Source organism: Hippopotamus amphibius, chromosome 7, assembly GCF_030028045.1.
Source record: "Hippopotamus amphibius kiboko isolate mHipAmp2 chromosome 7, mHipAmp2.hap2, whole genome shotgun sequence".
NCBI lineage: Eukaryota > Metazoa > Chordata > Mammalia > Artiodactyla > Hippopotamidae > Hippopotamus > Hippopotamus amphibius.
Genome location: NC_080192.1, coordinates 3,823,988 through 3,845,090, shown reverse-complemented (window position 1 = coordinate 3,845,090; position 21,103 = coordinate 3,823,988). Strand labels below are relative to the sequence as shown.

Genomic DNA, 21,103 nt, shown 5'->3' with positions numbered 1-21,103 from the left:
GAGATGCAGCAAGGCCTGGTGGCCAGCCAGGGCCCTCGGGCGGCCTTCCCACACCCGGAGAGGGCAAGGAGCGCACGACAGGGCCACTGGAGTCAACACCCACCAGATACAACTGTACAGATCCGCGGGGACCCGGAGGACAGACCCCACCTGGGGTCCAAAGGGGAAGGAGGCACAGAGGGAGACAGATGGTGGGGGGGGGGGGGGCGGGCAGGGCCTCCTGGCTGTTGGTCACCCACCCTCAGGCTCCCGCTTCTCCTGAGAGCAGCACCCAGGCCCCCCGCCCCGTGATGGGCTCTGGCACCAGGCCACGGCCCTCCTGTCCCCGTGGCCTGACCCAGGCTGTCCGGGGAGGCCTTAGAGGGTGTGTCCCGACCCCACCAGTGGCCCTTGCTAGGTGGGGAGAGGCCTACAGGTTCCTGGAGGCAGGCATGGCAAGCCCCTCCCCCCGCCAGGTGCGAAGGACAGGGTGGGGGAGGGGCCATCCATACAGGGCCAGCCCAGCCCACACGGCGGGGGGGCCACATGAGGGCTGAGGGGGACGGGGGCTTGTCCTTGGGGGACCACCTCCCACCCCTGGAGCAAGAGCTCCGGAGACATCACACACTCACTTCTCTGATTCCAGCTTTATTGGAGCCGAGCGCTCCCCTCCTGGGGAGGCCAGGCACAGCCCGTCGGAAACCCGCCCGCTCTCCTGAAGCGGGGGCACCGCAGGGACGCGCAGCCCCTCGGCCACCAGCATCCCTGCCTGGGCCACGCGGACACCCCTACCCCCACCCAAGGGAAGGGCCGCTGCTGACACACGTTTAGGGGAGGGCGGGGTCTCGGCCGAGCGGCCGAGGGACAGTGCGCGTGACTTGGTGGCGTGAGGGGCCCCAGGGGTCCAAGGGTCTGTTTCGAGCAGGAGGAGCCTGGCTCGGGGACAGCGTGGCCACCCCCCGCCCCCCAGTACCCAGTGTAGGTCACAATAATTTAAAAGACACTATAGACATTTCGACGCTATATAACAATATAAGTTAACCAGGTTCCTTGGCAGAGGACGCTAGGCCTGTGGACTCCAGGGTGTCCTGGGACCTGGGATGGGAGGGAAAGGGGACGGGGGGCATTCACAGTGGCCTGGAAGCTCCCAGGACAGCAGCTGTTGGTGGAGTGTCCTGGCGTCATCGGGGCAGGCAGGGTGGACGCCAGGGCCAGGGCCCAGTGTCACTCACCCCAGGCTAACGTCCAGCCCAGCTGGCTGGTCAGTAGCCTGAAGACACATTTCCATAGGTTTCTGTGAGAAAACACCCTAAATTCAGGGCAGGGACAAGTGCACGGGCAGTGGCGCACCCGAAGCCGGGGCACACCCTCCTTTCCAGCCCGGGACACGTCGCTTCCTCCGTGCTTCAGTCTCCCCAGGGTGTGGGGGAGTGTTGGCAGAGGACACGTCCAGCACCGAGTCCCAGGCCCCCAATCTCTGCCCGCCCCGCACACAGTTTAGAACCAAGCAGGACCCCTCTCCAGGCCTGTCTCCCAGGTTTCGGGGCGATTCGGACCTCAGGGGAGGGTCCGCATGGTGTGGGGACCGCGGGGCAGTGTCTGGAGGGCAGGCGCCTGCTGGCACCGCACCCTGGGTCTGAGTTTTCTCAGCATCAGGGTCAGGGTGAAAGGACCGGTACTGGGCAAGGAGACCACTGGAGATGCTCTCAAAAGCACCTCGAGGGGGGCGTGGACCCCAGTGAGGCTGGCAGTGGGGGGAGAAGGGCACGGCCCAGAGCACATCTTTCAGGGTCAGGGGCCCTGGGATGAGAGTCAGGAAGCCTGAGCTAAGGTGGGAGCCTCCACGCATGGCCTTGGGGCCTCTGGCTAGTGCTTGGGCCATTCTGGGCCTCAGTGTCCCTGTCTGACAAATAAGGCAAACACCCCTGAACCATCCCCGCCCCACCAGCTGCCTCAGCACAGTGCTGCCCTGGGGGTCTGGCTGGTTCCGGGGTGGGAGGGGGCTCTGTAAACTAGGGGATGTCGGGTTGGTGGGGGACTGGAAAGGCGACAGCATTAGGGAGGGGGTGCAGCACGTCTGGAATCTGACATGGGTGACATTTTGATTTGCTAGAGCTGATTTTCAAAAGAAGGAAAGAAAGGGCCAGAGGTCCCTGTCCATGGCTCTCCTCAGAGCCCATCTTGGCCGTGTCAGTCACCAAGCCCCTGCCCAGCTCACATGGGGACCACATGCACCGCCACCTCCCCGGGGACAGGGCCATACACAGGGATGCTCCCGCGGGTACCCAGGGGCCAGAAGAGGAAGCAGAGGGCAGCGAGGGGATGAGCTAACACAGAGTACAGAGTTAGGACCGGCTATGCCTTAGTGCTAAAATCCTCTTCTGATACTAAGAAAACATAAATAATTTTTGTCAACATCTGCCCAGACTGCCCCAGAGCCCAGTGACGGATGCGGCCTGGGACAAAGTCTTTCCGTGTCCATACCACCAGGCGGGGGAGGAGGACACTCAGAGTCTTGTCGCTTTGCTTTCCAGAATATGTGTGTGCCCTTAAGGTTCACTATCCCGGAGAAAAGAAGAGGAGTTCACTGGGCCGCGTCAGGGACACTCATGCCATTGGCCTTGCCCTCTGGGCCAGGTGATGGGCACTGTTCTGCCACGGGAAGGGACAGGAATGGCAGGAGGGCGCCCCTGGTGGGGGCAAGGAGAGGATGATCGGCCCGTGGGAGCTCTCTCGGGCTGGGAGCTCCCACCTTCTCCACCCACCTCTGCCCCAGCCGGGCCAGGAGCAGATGTGCAAAGAGCCGCGGGGCGGGGTGGGCGGGGCCGCGGGCGGGGAGGAGCCGCTCACTTGCAGGTGAAGACCTCGGTGCGCTCGCTGCACGTGTTGCACTTGACGAAGCAGCACCAGTGGAACTTGCAGTTGCACTGCCAGACCTTGGTGTACTGGTGGGTGTTGTAGCCGCGGCCGCAGCACATGGTGTCGCAGCCGTCGGCGCCGGGCGAGGTGCGGTTGCACAGGCGGCCCTGCGTGCCCACGCTGCCCGTGGCTGCGTCCTCCTCGCAGTAGTTGGGCGACTTCTCAATGTACACCAGGTCCGTCTCCATGGGCTTCTGGTAGCTGCGCAGCTGCTTGATGCGCAGGAAGGTGGGCTGCCGCAGGCGGCTGGCGCGCACCACCTCCACCTGCACCGCCACGTTGTACTTCTCCTTGAGCAGGTGGCCCACCTCGCGGAACTTGGGCAGCGTGGTCCAGCACGTCTTGGTGGTGCACGAGCCCGACACGCCGTGGCACTTGCACTCCAGCTTCATGCGCTCCTCCAGGACCTGGGGGCCACAGGGCAGGCTCTGTGGGGTGGGGGGAGGGTGCTGGGGTGTCCCCCTCCCCCCCTTCTCCTGACCTGGAGCCGGCTCCCCACTTCCTGCTGTGTGACCACACATCAGTGTTTCCCCCTCCCCAGCCTCGGTCTCCTCATCCATTACATGGGGCTGCAGACCATAAGGTCGGTCCCTGTCGCACACGGCCTTGTGAGGGTCCAGTAAGAATATGCAGTACTGGGCAGAACTGGGCAGAACGTGGCGGACATTTATCAAATGTGTTTCACTAAATTCTTACGACCCTTCAGGGAGCTGCAGGTCAATGCACTGATAAGGAAACTGAGCCTGGTGGGGGGGGGGGGGGTGGCGTGGCTCCAGGACTCGCTGCAGGTCACAGAGCAGCAGGTGGAGAAGTTGGTGCATGCAGCCATCCAGGCTGGGGGAGGCACCTCTCGGTGGTAACAGGTCCAGCAACAGCAGGTGCTTAGTAAGTGTGGATCCCCCACCTCCTCTCTCCCACTCCCTACTCTCGTGCCTGGTGTCGGCTCCGGCGTGCAATCGGAGCTTAATAAGCGGCTGTTCAGTGAAAGCCTGGCACGCACACGGAGCGCTGCACACCTCTGCTGAAGGGCAGGGTGGGGGCGGGCGGGAGGTGAGTGCACAGATCAGGGAGGCCTGGGCGTGCTGGGAAGCCACCCTCCGGCCCGTGTTGTTCTTTCTCCCCAGCTCCCCGAGGGCCCGTGATGGATGCAGCCGTGTGTTTTCCTTGGGCCTCCCTCCTTGGGCCTCCCTCCTTGGCCCCGGAAGGCCGATTCCCAGAGCCAGCCCTGACCCCAGGCACTCATTTACCCGGATCGAAAAAGCCCTGCCAGCCAGGCCTGATTAAAGATGGGGAATCATTAGCTGCCGCCCCTGGCTGCACAAGGGCCATCTGTCAGCTGTCCGGGCTCCCGCTGGCCTCATGGTGACAGCCCAGCCCTTCAGGGCCTTGGCCACCCTCTATCCTCTGGGCCAGAACCCCAGCCCTGCCCCTCAGTGAATGAATGAATGAATGAAAACACAAAAGAAGGAAAAAGAGAGAGAGAGACATCCCACGGTGTCTGCTACAGCCCAGGCACGTTCCCCACCCTGACCACGTGGGGCCCTAGACCAAGTCGAGGAACCCCATGGGGGCTCACAGTTCAGCTGGGAAACAGAAGGAAACTGACACACAAAGCAGCAAAGTGCAGGGGCTGTGAGAAGGGGAGGCTGCCTGGGTGGGGGGCTTCCTGGAGGAGGCGGTGCCTGCACTAGGTGCGGACGGAGGTGGAGGAGCTCATCAGACAGAGAGGAGGGTGTCCCAGGAGGGGTGCAGCATGAGCAAGGGCTGGAGAGCCGTCACCGTCACCACGAAGGGAAGATTCGGCCGAAATGAACGTGACGTGAGGCTGGCGGCCCCGCGTCTGGGGGTGAGGCTCTCTGCCCCTGTGTGGAAGACGTCCTGGGTGGAGCCAGGAGAGCTGGGGAGGAGGGAGGTGGGAGGAGAGGGAAGGCTGATGCTCCACCATGGGGGGGCCAAGGTGGGGAGGGCCCCATGTCCAGAGGAGGGGAGGGGGGCCAGGTGTGGGGAGTATTCAGGACTGGAATTGCAGCGCTTGGTGACTGTGCCGTGGCGTGTTTGGGTCCAAGGCACTGGCCAGAAGCCTGGTCTGGGGGTCTGAGGGAAAGGTGGGACCCCCACCCTGGAAAAGTATGTCTGGGCCTCTTCTCTGCCTCCCACCCTCCCCCAACTCCTGCTCATCCCAGTCAGTCCTCTCCTTCCCCTCTCTCAGCCCCATCCCACCTTCATCTTTGCTTGGAACACCCCCTACCCCGAAAGCCCCTCCCTCCATTAATCTGCCCTTCAAGGCTTGGAAGCTTCCCCTGGCCTGGCCACACTGCCTGCCATGGATGCCCCCAGGCCAGGCGCGAACCAGAGGCACAGGCCTCTCAGAGCCCTCAGCCCAGGTAGCTCATCCCACCCCACGCCGCTGACCCAGTAGGTGCCTCCTCAGATGTGCGGTGATGGCTGCAGACCTGGCAGGCGTGTTCAGACTACCGTTTGTGCAGGCCAGGTGGTCCAGGCTTACTTGCCACCGGTGTGCCCACTTCAGCCCCTGCTGAACAGCTGCCCTGCCCCTCGCTCTGCCGCCTGCCCCGAGCCCCTTCCCTCCACGTTCAGACCCTGTGTGGCCAGATCCTGTGTGACAGCCGGCAGATGAAGCTGATCGGGCAGCTGTTTGCAGAGCAAGGGGCTGCAGCCTCGCTTGGCTGGGTCGCTGGGGCCTGAGCCTCTCCTGGGAAGTGATCACAGGATTCAAGAATGTGCCGTTTCCGTCTCCAGCGCCCTCGCGATAAGAGTGACAGCGACGGTGGCGCCAGTCCCGCTGCCCCAGGAGACCACCTAGGAGGGTGCAGAGTGACCCACCCTACCCGGAGGAGCTGCTGGCTGAGCAGGGCCCCTCCCCTCCCCTGGGCCTCTCCCCCACCACTCTAGGTAGTGGTGGAGGGTGGATGGGGAGGTACAGAGAGGACCGACTGGGGTTCTTTGCAGAATAAAGGATGGTCCACACTCTGGGGACAGTGTTTAATTAAGGCCAAGTTAGGGGGAGTCACAGGGTTGGTGGACCAAAGTCCCGAGGGAGCCTGGAGTTGAGCAGGTCTCCATGCTCAGCCTGTCTGACCCTGGCCCACCAGGGATGGGGTGGGCCGCGTGCCAGTCTGGGATGGGCTGAAGAGTGTCCCCCCAAATTCATGTCCACTCAGAACCTCAGAATGTGGCCTTATTTGGAGATAGGAACTTGGCAGATGTAAGTAAGGTAAGACTCAAGATGAGATCGTCTTAGAGACAAAGGCAGAGACTGGGTGATGAGGCCACAAGCCCAGGAGCGCCCGGGGCCAGAGGAGCTGGAAGAGGCAGACAGGATCTTTCCCTGGAGCCCTTGGAGGGAGCTCGGCCCTGCCGACACTGACACCTTGCTTTAGGAGCCCTGGCCCTACGAGAGAATGAATTTCTCCTGCTTTAAGCCACGCAGTTTGTGGGACTTCATCCGGGCAGCACCAGCTTCCTCTCCACCAGACTCGCTGAACTCTGGGGCCTTGGGGGTGGGGTGGGCGCAGGCCAGCCGCTCTGTAATGGGGCCAGGGTGCCCCCGCACTGGGGCTGGACTCAGTCCTCTAGGAAACTTCAAAAGCCACACCCACCCCACCTCCACCACCATGAGAAGCCCCCAGGGGCACTGTGTGGCCACCACCATCGGTGTCTTCCAAGGGCTCAGACCACACACACGCTGCACAGCTCCACGGGGTCAGGGCTGTGGGAGGGGCAGTGGGGGAAGGGGCACAGGTACATCACACCCACCCATCCCACTCAGTGCGGATGAGGAGACCGACTCAGGAGAAGGACAGGACCAGCCAGGGCCTCACAGACAGCTGGGGACAGTTGTGGCAGGGGAATCCTGGCTGCTGAATGCTTTATAGGCCTTTCCTGTGGCTGCCCTTGCACGGCTCATCTGCTCCCCCCGCCCCCGACAATCTCCTTCTCCTCAGTTCACAGCTTCCAGGTTCATGGCTTCACCCGGGTCCAAGGCCCCAAGATGCTGCCGCTCCTCCTTCCTTGTCTGCCTGGACAGGCTGCGCCCCAGCACGAGCCTCCCTGTTGCCAGGCCTCCTGTCTCCCCCGGGGACCCGATCCATCTCCCTTGTGCCTTTTTACCACCTGTCAATTGGCAGACTTCCCTGTCCCCCCCACCCCCTGCCACTGAGTCTTCATGTGTAAAACGGGGACAGTGAGACCATCCTCCCAGGGCTGTGGGAAAGCCCCTGCTCAAGACCTAAGCCACTGCAGAAGCTCAAAGGGTGGTGGTTCAGTTGAGAGTTCAGACACACCTCCTCCTCCAGGGAGCCCTCCTGGTGTCTCCGTGTGAGTGAACCTCTCCTTCCTCTGCCCTCCCAGATCCAGATCACTATTTCCTTGTGCCTAGAGAATGGGGCCTACATGCGGTCTGTGAGCTCCTCGAAGGCAAAGGCTGTCACTCATTTCTTCATTCATCTGTTCATTTGACAATAATTTAATAACCATCTGCTACACGGCAACCTCCACATCTACAAGATGAAGTCAAACGCCTGGTGCTCAAGGCCCATTCTGGGTCGGCCCCTGCTTACTTCTCAAGCCCTGTCGCACCCACCCCTCATGCTCCCACCGGCCCAAACCATTTGCAGCGCCCCCCTCGCCGCCTCCCTTCCCCTACTCCCACACCTCGCAAGTGCCAGCTCCTTCTGCCCCTGCTTTTCTCAGCTCTGGCACGCCCTTCAAGGCCGCACGTGGACACCACTGCCTCCAGGAAGCTGCTACTAACCCCCCCTCAGGTCCCTGGGCGCTCACTGTTTCTGGGTGCGGCCCCCGCTCCCCTCATGTGGACCCTGTCAGAGCTGCAGGAGCTCCCACGCCAGGGCCATGTCTCACTCCTCCCCATCCCTGTGCCCAGCGTAACGCCTGGCACACAGAGGGGCAGCGAGAGGCAACGAGCTCAGCTCCTGGTCCTGGGACGGAGGGCATTGTCAGCTCTTTGCCTGGAAAGGCAAGTCTGTCCCCAGCCTGCAGAGCCCCTCGGGCCCTGGCGCCCTGGGTGCAGCCCCCCGGGCTGGAGAGCCAGACCCAGAGGCGTTCCGCTCGGCTGGCTGCCCTATCTCGGGCCATCTTGCCGCCACGGCGGCCGCTCCTCCCAGCGCGGTATCTGGGACCTCATCTCCCAGAGGCGGGGCTGGACTCGCCCCGACTTCTTCCCCAGTGTGTCCCGGCTTGAATGTCCTCCATTTTCACCCACGGGCTCTGCGTCCCCGCCCCACGCGGGAAGCTGGCTGCTCAAGAGCCCCCAACTCAGTGTCTGCCCTTCCCTTCCTGCTTCCTGGGAACACCCCTTCCTCCGGTCTCTCCAGTAATCTGAGCCAAAGGCCGCCTCCTCCGGGAAGCCCTTCCTGGTGTAGCGGCACGACCCCTTTAGGAGCAGGGCAGGGACATGGACTGTGGCCCAGGGGGCTCCCCTCACCCTTGGGTCCAGGGCCAGGCCCGGCTCCCACCTGTGTGCAAACAGGGTCCCTGTCTCACCCCTGCCGCCCACCAGCTGGGGGCCGCGGGCACATCACTTCACCACTCCCAGCCTCAGTTTTCAAAGCTCTGTGATAGGAACAGTGAGGCCCACCTCTTCGGGCGGCTGGGACGGACAGACGTGACGGCCTGTCCTCAGCACTCCCCTCCCCCTCCCCGCACCTTCAGGGTTCAGTTCGCCAACTCCCTCCGCTAGGAGAGGAGCCCAAAGCTCGGAAAGGTCCACACCCTCCCTGGGTAAGGCAGCCTGCACGCTCGACCCAGGCCGGCCCACCCCGCGCCGCCCCGCCCCGCCCCGCCCCGTGCTCGCTAGCCCCGCCCCGTGCTCGCTAGCCCCGCCCCGTGCTCGCTAGCCCCGCCCCGCCCGCCCCGCCCGCTGCTCGCTAGCCCCGCCCCGCCCCGCGCCCGCCCTACCTTCCTGCCCGCCTCGTTGTTGTGCAGGTTCATGAGGCGCCTGGCGTTCTTCTTGATCTCGCGGGCGTCGACGAAGCGCCGGGAGAAGTCGATGCCGTAGCGCACGTCGGCGGAGCAGCCGCCCCACTTCCAGCCCTCGGCCTGGTTGTAGTAGCCCTGCTTCTCGCGGTCGCACCCGCAGTTGCTCAGGTTGCCCTGGCTGCAGGCGGCGGTGACGGCGTGGGCCACGCCCGCCGCGGTGATGGCGTAGGTGAAGGCGGCCTCACGGCTCCCTGCGGGCAGGGGCGGGTGCGGACGGTGAGGCCCCGCAGGTCCCGGCCCGGCGGGCTCGGGGCGCCGGCGCCGGGCCCTGGTCCCGCTGCCGGCCGGCTGTGTGACCCTGGGCTCAGCCCTTGCCCTCTCTGAGCTTCTCACTCCGCAAAGTGGGGCCGATGGTGAGGACAGTATACAGTGGGTACGTGAGACGCTTCTCTTCCTGCCTCAAGAGCCTGGGCTGGAGGGGCCCGGTTTCCTCCTGGGAGACAGCGGGGGGGGGGGGGGGGGGGGGGGCCCTGGGAGGGGATGGCTGGGGTCTGCACCTCTGCCAGCCTCCCAGCGCTGCTCGTCGTGAACCAGCCACTGTGCGCATCCCTTTGAGGGCACCCACCCCACCAGCCAGGAGCCAGGCAGAATCCCCCCAGCTCAGAACGGACCCCGGGCCCTTGTTGCTGTCTCTCTCTCTCATCACCCACTGTCATCCCCATCACCGCCTGAATCTTCCTTCTCCAACACCCCTGCCTGCTTCAGGGGCCTCTGAAATGCCAGACTTGGGTGCCAGTCCCCCCTGCCTCCCTCAGCCCCCAGCCACCCTCCAGGTGGGTGCAAAGTGCAGTTCTGTATCCCCCCCGCCCCCCAACACACACACTTTCCCTCCGTCTCCTCTGCCTGAACTGGGAAGGAAAGGCCTTGCCATCCAAGCCTGAAGTCTATGCCCGGCTGGACCCCCCAACCGCCTCTCTCCACACTCCACCCAAAACAACAATTCAAATTCCAGTGCTGCTCACATGCTTCTGGACGCTTCCTGGTCTTTTTGTGGAATTTCCTTCCCCTTCATCCCCAAATTTTAACAGCCTTCCGTGGCTGGTTCCAATGCCTCCTCCTCCAGGCAGCCTTCCTGACCACCAGCCAGAAGGGAGCCTGGGCTGCCTGATCCCCCTTAGTGGCAGATCTGACTCTCTCACTGCTCTTGACACTGTCCACCTGGTTAGCCCTAGCCCTGGGACTTCCTGGCTCCACATGGGTCAAAGGTCCCTTAGTTGGGTGGGTCCAGGCTCTTATTCTTTATGTTACATGGCCTCCAGCCTATGCATCCTGCCATCCTGGCCCCAGTCTTTCAGGTCCCTCTCACTTTGCCCACGAGCACAGAGGCTCCCTGGGGGCCACGGCCGTGTCTGTGTGGTCCCCGACAGCTGTAGTATGGGTACAGAGCTCAGTGACATCAACTGGACCAAAGCCAAGCTCTGGTGAGCAGGAATGGCCCTGCCTTCAGCAATAGTGGGGCGTGGCCACCGGAAGCCCACGCCCCCATCCTTGCACAAACCCTGTGCTTGTGCCCCGTGACCGCCACCATGCCCCTCTGTGTGCGTGGCTGCTGCCCCTGTTGTGGGGGGCTGGCGCGACACCCCCAGATTGAGAGAGTGTCGAGGGTCAAGTTAGGTCCATTCCGCGAACATCCATTGAGCGCCGACTGCATGCCCAGCCTTGTGCTGGGTGCTGACTGCGTGCTCTGGGGTCCACCTCCTCACCCACCAGCCGGCTGAGGGGGGTTCACCTAGATAGGCGTCCACATTCCCCTCGGCCACTCACCCTCAGGGGGGTCCCCATTCCCTTGAGGAGCTCAGCCTTGGCAGGGTCCCTGCTCCCAGGGTGGCCTTCATCCTCAGTGAGTCCCTCTACCCTGGGGGTGTCTCGCCCTCGCTGGGATCCCTCTTCCCTGGGGGGCTCACTTATATGGGGTCCCTGTTCCTGGGGTTTCTCCCATTCAGGGTGAGGACCAGGGTGAGACCTTCTGGTCTCAGGGGCCCAGAGCAGAGGAGGCTTTGGTTGCCATCTGCTGTCTCAGAGGGGGCCACAGCTTCCTGGAAACGTCCATCCTCTGAGAAGAGCTGAGGGGAAGGTGCTGTCAGGTGTCCCTGCCTCCCTGGAGAGATCAGGGCCTGCAAAGGGCACAGGGTGGCACAGCCCTCCCAGGGCCTTGCTGCTCATCCAGCCTCCCTCCCGGGCGGGCCCTTCCCACCCCCATGTCCCACCTCCCACCCAGGCACTGCTCTGTAAGAAGCCACTCTCAGCTCAGGGAGTGGCTCTTGGAGGAGCACCGAGGAACCCTGGTCCCTGCACCGTCCAGGCCACCAGCTAGGAGCACCAGACAGACACAGGGACAGGGAGAGTATGGTGCCTGGTGTCACGCAAGCCCAGGAAGTCCTTCCGACAAGCCTGCGCACAGGCATGTGAGGGCAGGGGATGCAGCAGTGAACTCGTGCAGGGATTCCAGGATAGGAGGGGACCACAGACCTCTGCGAGGAGGGCCACAGGGAACTATGGAACCTCCAAGAATGCATTGACCTTCCTTTCTAAAGGGGAAGGGAGTGGAGTCAGGGAAGGCTTCCTGCAGGAGGTGACATCTTAAAATAAATCTTACCAAGAAGTATGAATTAAGTCTCCATGAGTGCGTCTGTGTGGTGTGTGTGTGTAAAGTGTGTGAATGTGGGACTTCCCTGGTGGCACAGTGGTTGGAAATCTGCCTGCCAACGCAGGGCACACAAGTTCAGTCCCTGGTCCAGGAAGATCCCACATGCCACAGAGCAACTAAGCCCATGTGCCACTACTGAGCCTGTGCTCTAGAGCCTGTGAGCCACAACTGTTGAGCCCACGTGCCACAACTGCTGAAGCCTCAGAGCCTAGAGCCCGTGCTCCGCAACAAGAGACGCCACCCCAATAAGAAGCCCGTGCACCACAACAAAGAGTAGTCCCCGCTCTCCGCAACTAGAGAAAGCCCGTGTTCAGTGACAAAGACCCAACACAGCCAAAAATAAATAGATACATTTATATTAAAAAAAATACATTTTTAAAAAAAGCATGTGAATGCGTAGTTGTGTGGTGTGTATGTAGTAAGTGCACACTCCCGGTGCACGCACAGCAGGAGTGAAGGTACGGGGGTGTGAAACGGTTCGGTGCTGCTGGCGCTGCGAGTCTGAGATCAAGAGCAATAAGAGAAGAGGGGGCCGAGGTCCCAGGGAGCCAGCCTGTGGGTGGCCAGAGATGTCCTGTGTAGCATGTGGCACTTTCTGTGCAGATGCTGGGGCGAGAGGCTGTGGGACCTGGATCTCAGAGCTCACTCTGGCTACCCGAGGGGTGGGATCCCGGACCTACTTAGAAAGTGGGTCAGCAGAGCTGTGCTTCTCTCCTCATCACCACCATCACTCAGCTGCTCTCACAGGGCCAGCAGCCCTCTAACCCTTAACACGTGCTCTCATCAAACTGTCCCAACAATTATGCAAGACAGGTCCCCATCTCACAGGTAAGGACACTGAGGCACCCAGGAGTTGTGACACTAGGGGTCAGTGGCTGAAGCAGGACTTGAACCCAGGCAGTGGAATCAAAGCCCAGCGCGGCAGAGGGAGGGACGCGAGGCCTGGCGGGCATTGGAGGCCATCCTGCCCCAGCTTGGCCCCTTTGCAGCTCCGTAACCTTGGGCAGGAGGAGACAGGAGAAGAGGCACACACAGCCCCCTTGAAGAGGAGAGGCTGCATTTGAGCCACCTGTGGACGCCAGGCATGCAGTTGGGGGGCACTAGCTGGCAGGTGAATGCTGGTTGGGAGCTCTGGGGAGGCCACGCTAGCCTCAGAGTGGGTGTGTCACAAGCTGGGCACCCGGCAAGGGCTTAGAAATCTCCACCGGTTGTGTAATCACACCAGGAGGCCAGGCCAACAGAATTAAAAGTCCCACAACCAAGCCCTGCCTAAGCGAGCACGGTGCGGGCGTGCCCTCAGGGGCCCTGGACTCACTGCCACCCGGACCCTCTTCTTTCCCGAATGCCCTTCCTCCCCAGCAGCAGCCGGATGGCGGACGCCCACGTCCTCCATCCTAAAGCCCCCAAGCAGGCCCGTAGGCACCCCGGCCGGGCCTGTGTGTGTGGAGGGCATGTCACAGAACCCTCCCCCCGCCTTTCTGCTCCCGCCTGGTTTCTGCCCGTGCTCAGCTCAGACCCAGTTACTCATCAGTTACTCACTGGGCTGCCACTCCCGCTAATTCCTTTTTTATTTGGTTTTAATGAGCCAAACCCTCTCATCTCACCATGGAGACAAGGGGCAGGCGAGCAGTGAGGGAGTCGTAGTTTGGGGAGAACCGAGGAGGATGGTGTGAGGTCCTGGATGGAGGGGTTCCCGCCCTCTGCACGCGCGTCTCATTTCATGCTCACCGCAACCGCACGGCCCCATTTCACAGACCTGGATGCTGACTCGGAGGGCTTCGTAACTGGCCCCAGGTCACAGTGCGCCTGACGGAAGGAGGAGACGGCCCCCTCCTCAAAGCACCGCTGGGGCCGGCTTGCCATCCCCGGCGTGCCGCCCGCGTGTCCTCCAGGGTGAGAGCGAGCGACTGCTTAGATTTAGAAAGAAGCCCCTTGACCCCGTGGGCCTTGCCCAGCAAACATGGAAGGCTCCCCAGGCCTCAGAGATGCCCTCCAGCCCCGAGGCCCGACCCTACCCGTCCCACCCCCCGCCCCGTGAAGCCCCGCTTGGCCAAGTCTAACAGCTGGTCCACCTGTGGGCAGGTGCAGCTGTCTCCCGCACACCGCTCTGGAATAGGGAGTAGCCTGGCTCCCTGCCGCCTGTCCTGGTGGATGCTGGCCCCCTCTGTGCCTGGAACCCGGCCTGTGTTCCCATGTGGCTGCAGCTCACCCAGGTGCTGGACACAGCTGGGAGGCTCCCTGCGCCCGGAAGCCCCCCTGGGGCGAGGCACCCTCCTCTAGGCACTTGCCAGGTGCCCGAGGGCAGCAGGAGTGGTGGGTAGAATCCACGTCTGCTTCTTCCGGGTACCCCCACCTGGCAGCATTATTCCCTGAGCCCGCACACGAGCAGGGCTGGGGCTGGACGCGCTACACGCGTCACCTTCTTTTATCTCCATGACCACCCACAGAATAGATCCTCTTGATGAGACCCATCCCACAGGTGGGAACACTGAGCCTCAAAGGCGGAAAGTGATCTGCTCCAGGCAGTAGCAGTAACGGCCGTCTGAGCACAGCGGCTGCTCCGGATCTGCCTGGTGATAGGGGTGGGGAGTCGGGGGAAGGCAGTGTGGATGGTCTGTTCGGGGCCAGCAGCTGTCCTGGGGGTACACTTTGGTCTTGGGAGGCCCAGAGGCCCCTCTTGGGATCCAGAGCCCATCCCAGCGCGCATCTGCACCCTCGGACACCAGAGCCAGCAGCAGGGTCCTGTGGTCTGTGTCTGGCACCTGACAGGTAAGGTGGGCTCCATTAGCTATGTAAGGCCCCTTGGCCCGAGGTTTCGGGAAAGCAGAGAGGGAGGTATGGGGAGACTCAGGGAGGAGCGGGCAGAGAAGCACTGGACTTATAGTCTCACACCTGCTGTGTGGCCCCAGGCAAGTCACAAACCCTCTCTGAGCCTGCATCCTTATTTGCCCCACAGCCCCAGGAGCAGCTCTAAGAGCAAACAGGACAAACGGGCACCGCCCTCACTATCACCAGGGTGGGCCTAGGGACCACCAGGTACAGTGAGGACTCCTAGGACAGGCCCGGGCACCTCTCTGTGCTCTCCAGGGCCTCCTCCCAGCCAGCCCGCCCAGCCACCCCCTCCACGCATATTCCGGGTGAGTCCAGAATAGCCGAGCCCTCAGAGACCTCTGCTCATGGGTAAACTGAGGCGCTGGCCGCTCAGGGGCCACCAGCTCTGCTCTCTCTTTCCTATTGGCTAGTCAAACGTACACCCCCCACCGCTGGGCACAGCTCTGCCCCCCCTGCCCTGCTCCGTGCCAGCCAGGGAAAGAGGGTCTTCCTGCGGCAGCAGGACCTAGCCCACCCTGCCATCTGCCCACCCTGACCCCGAGGAGGACGCTGGGGACCAGGCAGATCTTTGCGAGCTGTTACTGAAGGGGACAAATGTGCCTCCTGAGTCCCTCGGGGGCATGGGCAGAACAGAGCTCCTCTCACCCTCCCAGGGCAGAGCCGGGGGCTCTGCCGCCCTCCCCAGGGCCCAGGCACGCCCCTCTCACTGTCCACCCAAAGCCACCGGCCACTTCCGAGCATCCCTAGAGGCCTGGCGCACTATCTTTAGAAAGCCACGAAAAGCCCTAACTGAGCTCACGATGACCTGGTTAACTGCAGGCCTGGGGAGGCAAGGGGAGAAAGCACTTGGTTCTCTCTGAGAAGAGGAGCTGGGAATCTGGAACCTCGGTGCTGGGAGGGCCTAGGGGACCATCCGGTGCTACCCCACAAGGAGTCGGAGGCCCAGAGAGGGGCAGCACGCTGCCCAAGGTCACACAGCAGCTCAGGAAGTGGCACCCCAGACTTGACATTCTGAAATGACTGAGATGAGGTCAAAGATCTGGGGGCCACACACAGTCCCAGAGAGCGGACTCAGAGTCTGGGACCTCAAATTCAAGTCCAGACCCTAAAATTGGCCCATTGGGTGACCTTGGAGCAATCAAGGGGCCTCTCTATGTCTCGGTGGCCTGCAGAATGAGGATAATTGCTCTGATACAGCCCAGTCGCCGTGTCAGAGGACCCATGCGTGGTCCCAGGGGGCAGGCCTGGCCCCAGCGCACAGAGGGTGGCTGACCCAACCTGAGCTTCATGTCCACACGTGTGGCACACACCACACACGGGCTCTCCGTGGTGCACACAGGTCTAGGCATCCGTGTGTGGACCTCTGCGTGTGTCCCTGGGCACAGGCCTGGACTTATGTTTGCACAAATGCAGTTCCCTTAAGTGTGAGCACCTGTGTGCTCCAGTGTGCGTGCCTGTGCTGTGGCCAACACAGCCCAGTTCTGTCAAACCCCGCCTCTCCGCCAACCTGTCCTTGCCCCTCTTTGAAAAAACACAGCAATGGGTCTTCCCTGGTGGCGCAGTGGTTAAGAATCTGTGCTCCCAAAGCAGGGGGCCCGAGTTCGATCCCTGGTCAGGGAACTGGATCCCACATGCATGCTGCAACTAAGAGTTTGCATGCCACAACTAAGGAGCCAGCGTGGCACAATTAAGGAGTCAGTAAGTTGCAACTAAGGAGCCCACCTGCTGCAACTAAGACCCAGCACAACCAAATAAATAAATGTTTTTTAAAAAATCAAAAAAAAAAAACACAGCATTTTCTACAATTCCATAATAAAAAGGCAAACAACCCAATTAAAAATGGGCAAAGGATCTGAATAGACATTTCTCCAAAGAAGGTATAAAAATGGCCACAAAGCACAAAAGGAAGATGCTCAACACTGTTGGCCATCAAGGAAATGCAGATCAAAGCCACGATGAGAGAACCCTTCACAGCCACTCGGGTGGCTAAAATAAAAAGAGAGACACTGACAAGTGCTGACAAGGACGTGGAGAAGTCAGAACCTTCATGCCCTGCGGGTGGGAATGGAAAATGGTGCAGCCACTATGGAAACGGTTTGGCGGTTCCTCAAAATGGAAAATACGGAGTGACTACGTAACCCAGCCATCCCTCTCCTAGATACGTACCCGAGAGAAATGAACACACGTGTCCACACAACAACTTGGATGTGAACACTCACAATAGCCAAAAGGTGGAAACACCCCAAATGTCCCTCAGCGGACGGATGGAGAGAGAAGCCGTGGTCTCTCAAGCAGTGAAACGCTATCCAGCCCCGTAAAGCAACGACGTGCTGACACAGGCTACGACACGGGTGAAGCTTGAAAACATGACGCTCAGTGAAAGAAGCCAGACACAAAAGCCACACATTGTATGATTCCATCGATACGAAATGTCCAGAAGACGCAAATGCATAGGGATAGGAAACAGCCAAGCGCAGCCAAGGGCGAGGGGGATTGGAGGATGATCGCCTAGGGGTACGGGGCTTCTTTCTGGAGTGATGAAAATGTCCTAACGTAGACAATGGCGATGGTCGCACAACCTGTGACCGCACCAGAAGCCACCGAGTTGTACACTTTTAAGTGCATGAATTGTACGGTATGTGAATTATATCTCAGTAAAGCTGCTACAAAAACATACACCATCTGACGGGTTTAGGGGATTGCACACAACCTGTCCTACTCGAGTTAAACCCTCACAGGGGCCCCACCTCACCCTGAGGATGCTTGGCTCCGAGGAGGCAGGTGACTGGCCCGAGGTCTCACGGCCAGCTGACCACAGACCTGGGATCTGACCCAGGGCCCCAGAGTCCATGCTCAGACCACTCCCCACCCACCAGAATGGGGAAGCCACACGGTCTGTCTCCCACCTCACTGACCAGGCCTGGGACCCGGGCTTGCCTGTGCCACGCCCAGGCACGCTCTTCCACCTCTCACCCTTCCCTCCCTCACTCCTCCGCTACCATCCCCGTGTCTCCCCAGCACCAAGCATGGCCCACCCTCCTGGCCAACCCCAGAGTCCCAGGGGTGCGACCCTCCGCCCCTACCCGTCCCCAAGCCCAAGGCCAAGCACACAGCAGGACAAGACGAACACATCACAGCCCAGGGGACTAGTGGACTGGGAGGGGTCACAGGGAGAGCAGGCAGAGGCTTCGATCAGGACCTCGGAGGGGTCCGCAGGACAGGGTGGCAGTGGGAAGGGACTTGGATGGAGGGTGACCAGGGAGGACCCCCTTTCAAGAAGGATGCCCAAGGTGAGTCCTAAATGACAAGAGAAATGAGCCCTGCAAAGGAGCAGGGAACAGTGTCCAGGCAGGGGAACAGCAATGCTAAGGCCCTGAGGAGGGAGGGAGCTGGGCGTGTGGGGTTTGACTCAGGAAAGAAAGCCACACCCTGTCGACTTTGGGAGCGCATGGGGACCATTTTAGATTTTATTCTACGAAGATGAAGAGCCCCTGGAGGCTGCTGCTGTGACCAACATTGGAGAGGACCCCCTGGCTGGCGGCAGGGGTGTTGTGGAAGCAGGGAGACCCAGAGAGAGGCTGTTGAAGGGTCTGGGTAAGACATGCCGATGCGCTGCCAGGTGGAGGAGGTGCGTGGCCAGGCTTGGGAGACGGTCTGAGGGTGGAGCCAATGGGACCAGCGGGCGGACTGGGTGAGGAGGTTTGGGGAAAGACAAGCCCAGAAGGACTCCTGACGTGGGACCTGGGCAGCTGGTGGGGCTGTCACCACGAGAAGGGTGGAGAGGCTCAGGTTTGGGGGAACTCAAGCAGCTGCCTTGGCCCCGGGTCGTTGGGGGCGCCCAGGGCACAGCAGAAGGGGAGCTGGGCAGCTGGGCACCCATGCCCTGCACCCATCCCCATCCAGTCACATCGCCAGGGCCAAGCCCAGGTGGAACCAGGGCTCCTGGGTGACCCTGGCCTGGTCCTTCACCCCTCCGCGCCTCAGTGTCCCCCTGAAACACGGGGGTGAGGCCCAGCGCCGTGGGTCCCAAACCTCTTTCACAGGGGCTTCTGCCGGACGGATTCTTCCCGAGGAGCAGGTCAGAATGAGGCTGTCCGGGCTGACGCTGGGTAGGGTGGGCTTCCCGAGGCCCAGGCCTGAGGCCCGGCTGCTGGGACCCTGCCAGCCAGGGAGCGCCCCCCCCTCCTCAGAGACCCTCACCCCCACCCCATCCGGCCCTCAGGCTCCCAGGAGCTTCGCAGGGGTGGGAGGATACCTCCCCCTGCTCATAGTTTATAGGCAGAGAGATGGAGGCCAGGGAGGCCAGGAGACACCCAAGGCCACGCCAGCAGCTTCTGGTCCCCGAGCGGGACAGGCGAGTGCCCGTGTTGCCCTCGGAGCTGCCACGCCCCAGCCTGGCCTCTGGGCCCCGGCCTTGGCTCCGTCAGGGGGCCTGGGCACGCGCCCCCTGCCTGCGCTGCACCCCAGGGCACACAAGACGAGGCGGGGAGGCCGAGGCGGGGGAGGCAGCGGAGCCCAGAGAGGCCTCGAGGCCCGCCAGGCCCCCTGCCAGCCTGACCTAGGGTTCTGGGGGGAGCGGCCCGGCCGGGGCCACCCGGGTCCAGTCTGCACTCTGCGGAGCCACTGCTGGAGAGGCTGCCTCGCACCCCGGGCCTGTTCCCGCGTCTGCTAAAGGGAGGTGATAACATCACCCGCCGGGCGGGGTCCCGCGTGGCCTGAGGGAGGGAGGGCCGAGTGCGCAGGAGCTGCTTTCCTCACGCATCTCAGAGCCGCCTGGACCTGGGCCGGGGGCGGGCGCCTAGGTGGCAAAGGCGTGCGGTGGCGCCGTGTGTGTGCCGTGTGTGATCACGCGTGCTGCGTGTGCCGTGTGATCACGCGTGCGCGTGTGTGCACCTGTGTGCCTGTGTACGTGTGTGTGGCCCTCTGCGTCCCTTTTCCTGACCGTCTCTGTCTGTCCTTCCCGCTCCGTTGCTGCCCCTCTCTCCACGTCCCTCTGTCCCTCTCTGTCCCCCTGTCCCTCTCTGTCCCCCTGGCTCTCTCCGGCCCCGCCCCGGCCCCCACCCCGGCTCGTCCGGGCTGAGTCAGTGTCTCCACAGTAAGCTCTTCCCTGCCGTTGTCATAAACAGAGCGTTGGAAACAGTCGTGCCAGGTCCGAACATGCCGGCACACCCGCGCCCGCGGCCTTTGTTCTGGCCCAGCGGGGCCCTCACCCCCGCGGCGGCCCTCCAGGGGGATCGTGCTCCAGCTGAGCCCGGGGGGGGCCTGGCCCGGGGCCACGTGGCAAGGGGCAGCACGGCCAGGGCCCCGGGGTCTGCATGCCCGCTGGGCTGGCCTTCCAGGAGCTTCCGCCCCTGCCCCGTGGCTGTGGGGAGGCTGGCAAGGCCTCTCCTGCAGCCTCTTTCCTTAGGGAGGCCAGGCCCAGGCAGCCTGCCCGCGGACCACTCCCTCCCTCGTCGGGCTTGTGCCAAATCCGCTGCCGCCTGTGAGGGGGACGTGGTGGAACCAGAGCCCCTTCCCCTGCCACAGCTGCCCCCGGGCCACCCCAGCCGGGACCTGGACCCCGACCGGGGCGCAGGGCTGAACTTCGGGTTCAGATCTCTAGTTCTTGCCAGTGTGTGGCCATGGGCAAGTCAGCCATCCGTGGGCCTCAGTCCCCCCTTCTATGCTGTGTGGACAGTAGAAGCAGGAGTGAGTGACATTTGCACAAGGGCCCAGCCGCAACGGGAGGAGTGGTGCGCCCACATGGTGGCAGGAGGGGTCCCACGTGGAGATGGGCTGAGGTCCGGGCCAGGCCTTGCCCTTGGACGCCGAGGGTGGAGGCCTGCCCACCTGTGATCTGTGTCCTGCTCGGTGAAGCAGAGCCCAGAGCCCTGGACCGCTTGTCCATGGAGCCCTTGGGCAGAACCCAGGTGTGGGCACTGAGGAAGCAGAGGGCCTTCCTGCCCTTATTCCGAGGAGAGACCCCCACGTCCTGGCGGTGTCGGGGCCCCACCTCAGCCCTGGTGCGGGTGGGTAGACGGGGGCCTGGAGAATGGGAGGCTGTGCCCTCTCCCCTCCCAGACGCCCTCCCCACCCCGCGGCCTGTCCTGTCTGTCGGGCCCTGCCAGGAAGGGTGGAAAACTCCCACCTTGGGTGAGTTCCAGGCGGACCTTGAGGGGCCGTGTGGAGCGATCTGCCACTGCCCAGCCCGAGGCCCCGGCTGGTCACGGCCAGCAGGTCCAGAGCCTGCCCACCTCAGGAACCACGGCTCCTGGGAGCAAGGGGCCTTCCGGTGTGGTGGCCAGAGCCAGGGCCGCCTGGAGTGACCACGGCTCCCTGCAGCCTTAACCAGGGGTGGGCGTGGGGCTCTTGGCCTCCAGGAAAGTCTTTCTGACTCTGACACCGTCCCCCGTGTCCTGGCTGCCCGGACCCTGAGCCTCAAGCCTGGACAATGTCTGCTCTGCTGCCTCAGGCTGGGCCCCTGGGCTGGGGGTGGGGGCTAGGGAGTGACCGGGGCAGACAGGACGAAGCTGTGTGTCCCACAGAGCTGGGGCCCGTGGCCCGAGAGGGCACGGCCAGTGCAAGGCTGGGGCCCAGCCAGGCCTCCCATCTCAGCCCCATCGGCTCACCCAGGGCATCCTGGGTGCAGGGCTCCAAGAGCAGGGCTGGGTGGCCTTCACTCCACCGCCAGCACCCTGCCCCAGGCCTGACATACAGCAGGCACTCAAT

At 62.7% G+C, this 21,103-nt stretch overlaps 1 protein-coding gene across 3 annotated transcripts in view; it reads right to left on the bottom strand.

Annotated features, from left to right (window-relative positions):
* Nucleotides 1–2,097: 2,097 nt before the first annotated feature.
* The window catches only part of WNT7B (Wnt family member 7B), a 51,789-nt gene continuing 32,783 nt past the window's right edge, over nt 2,098–21,103 (bottom strand). For all 3 annotated transcript variants that reach the window (XM_057741963.1, XM_057741964.1, XM_057741962.1), the window contains exons 3-4: nt 8,836–9,107; nt 2,098–3,305 (exon numbers count right to left, since the gene is read on the bottom strand). In XM_057741963.1, coding sequence (XP_057597946.1) covers nt 2,826–3,305; nt 8,836–9,107 — 752 coding nt within the window. In that variant the 3' untranslated portion in view covers nt 2,098–2,825. The remainder of the gene's footprint in view (nt 3,306–8,835; nt 9,108–21,103) is intronic.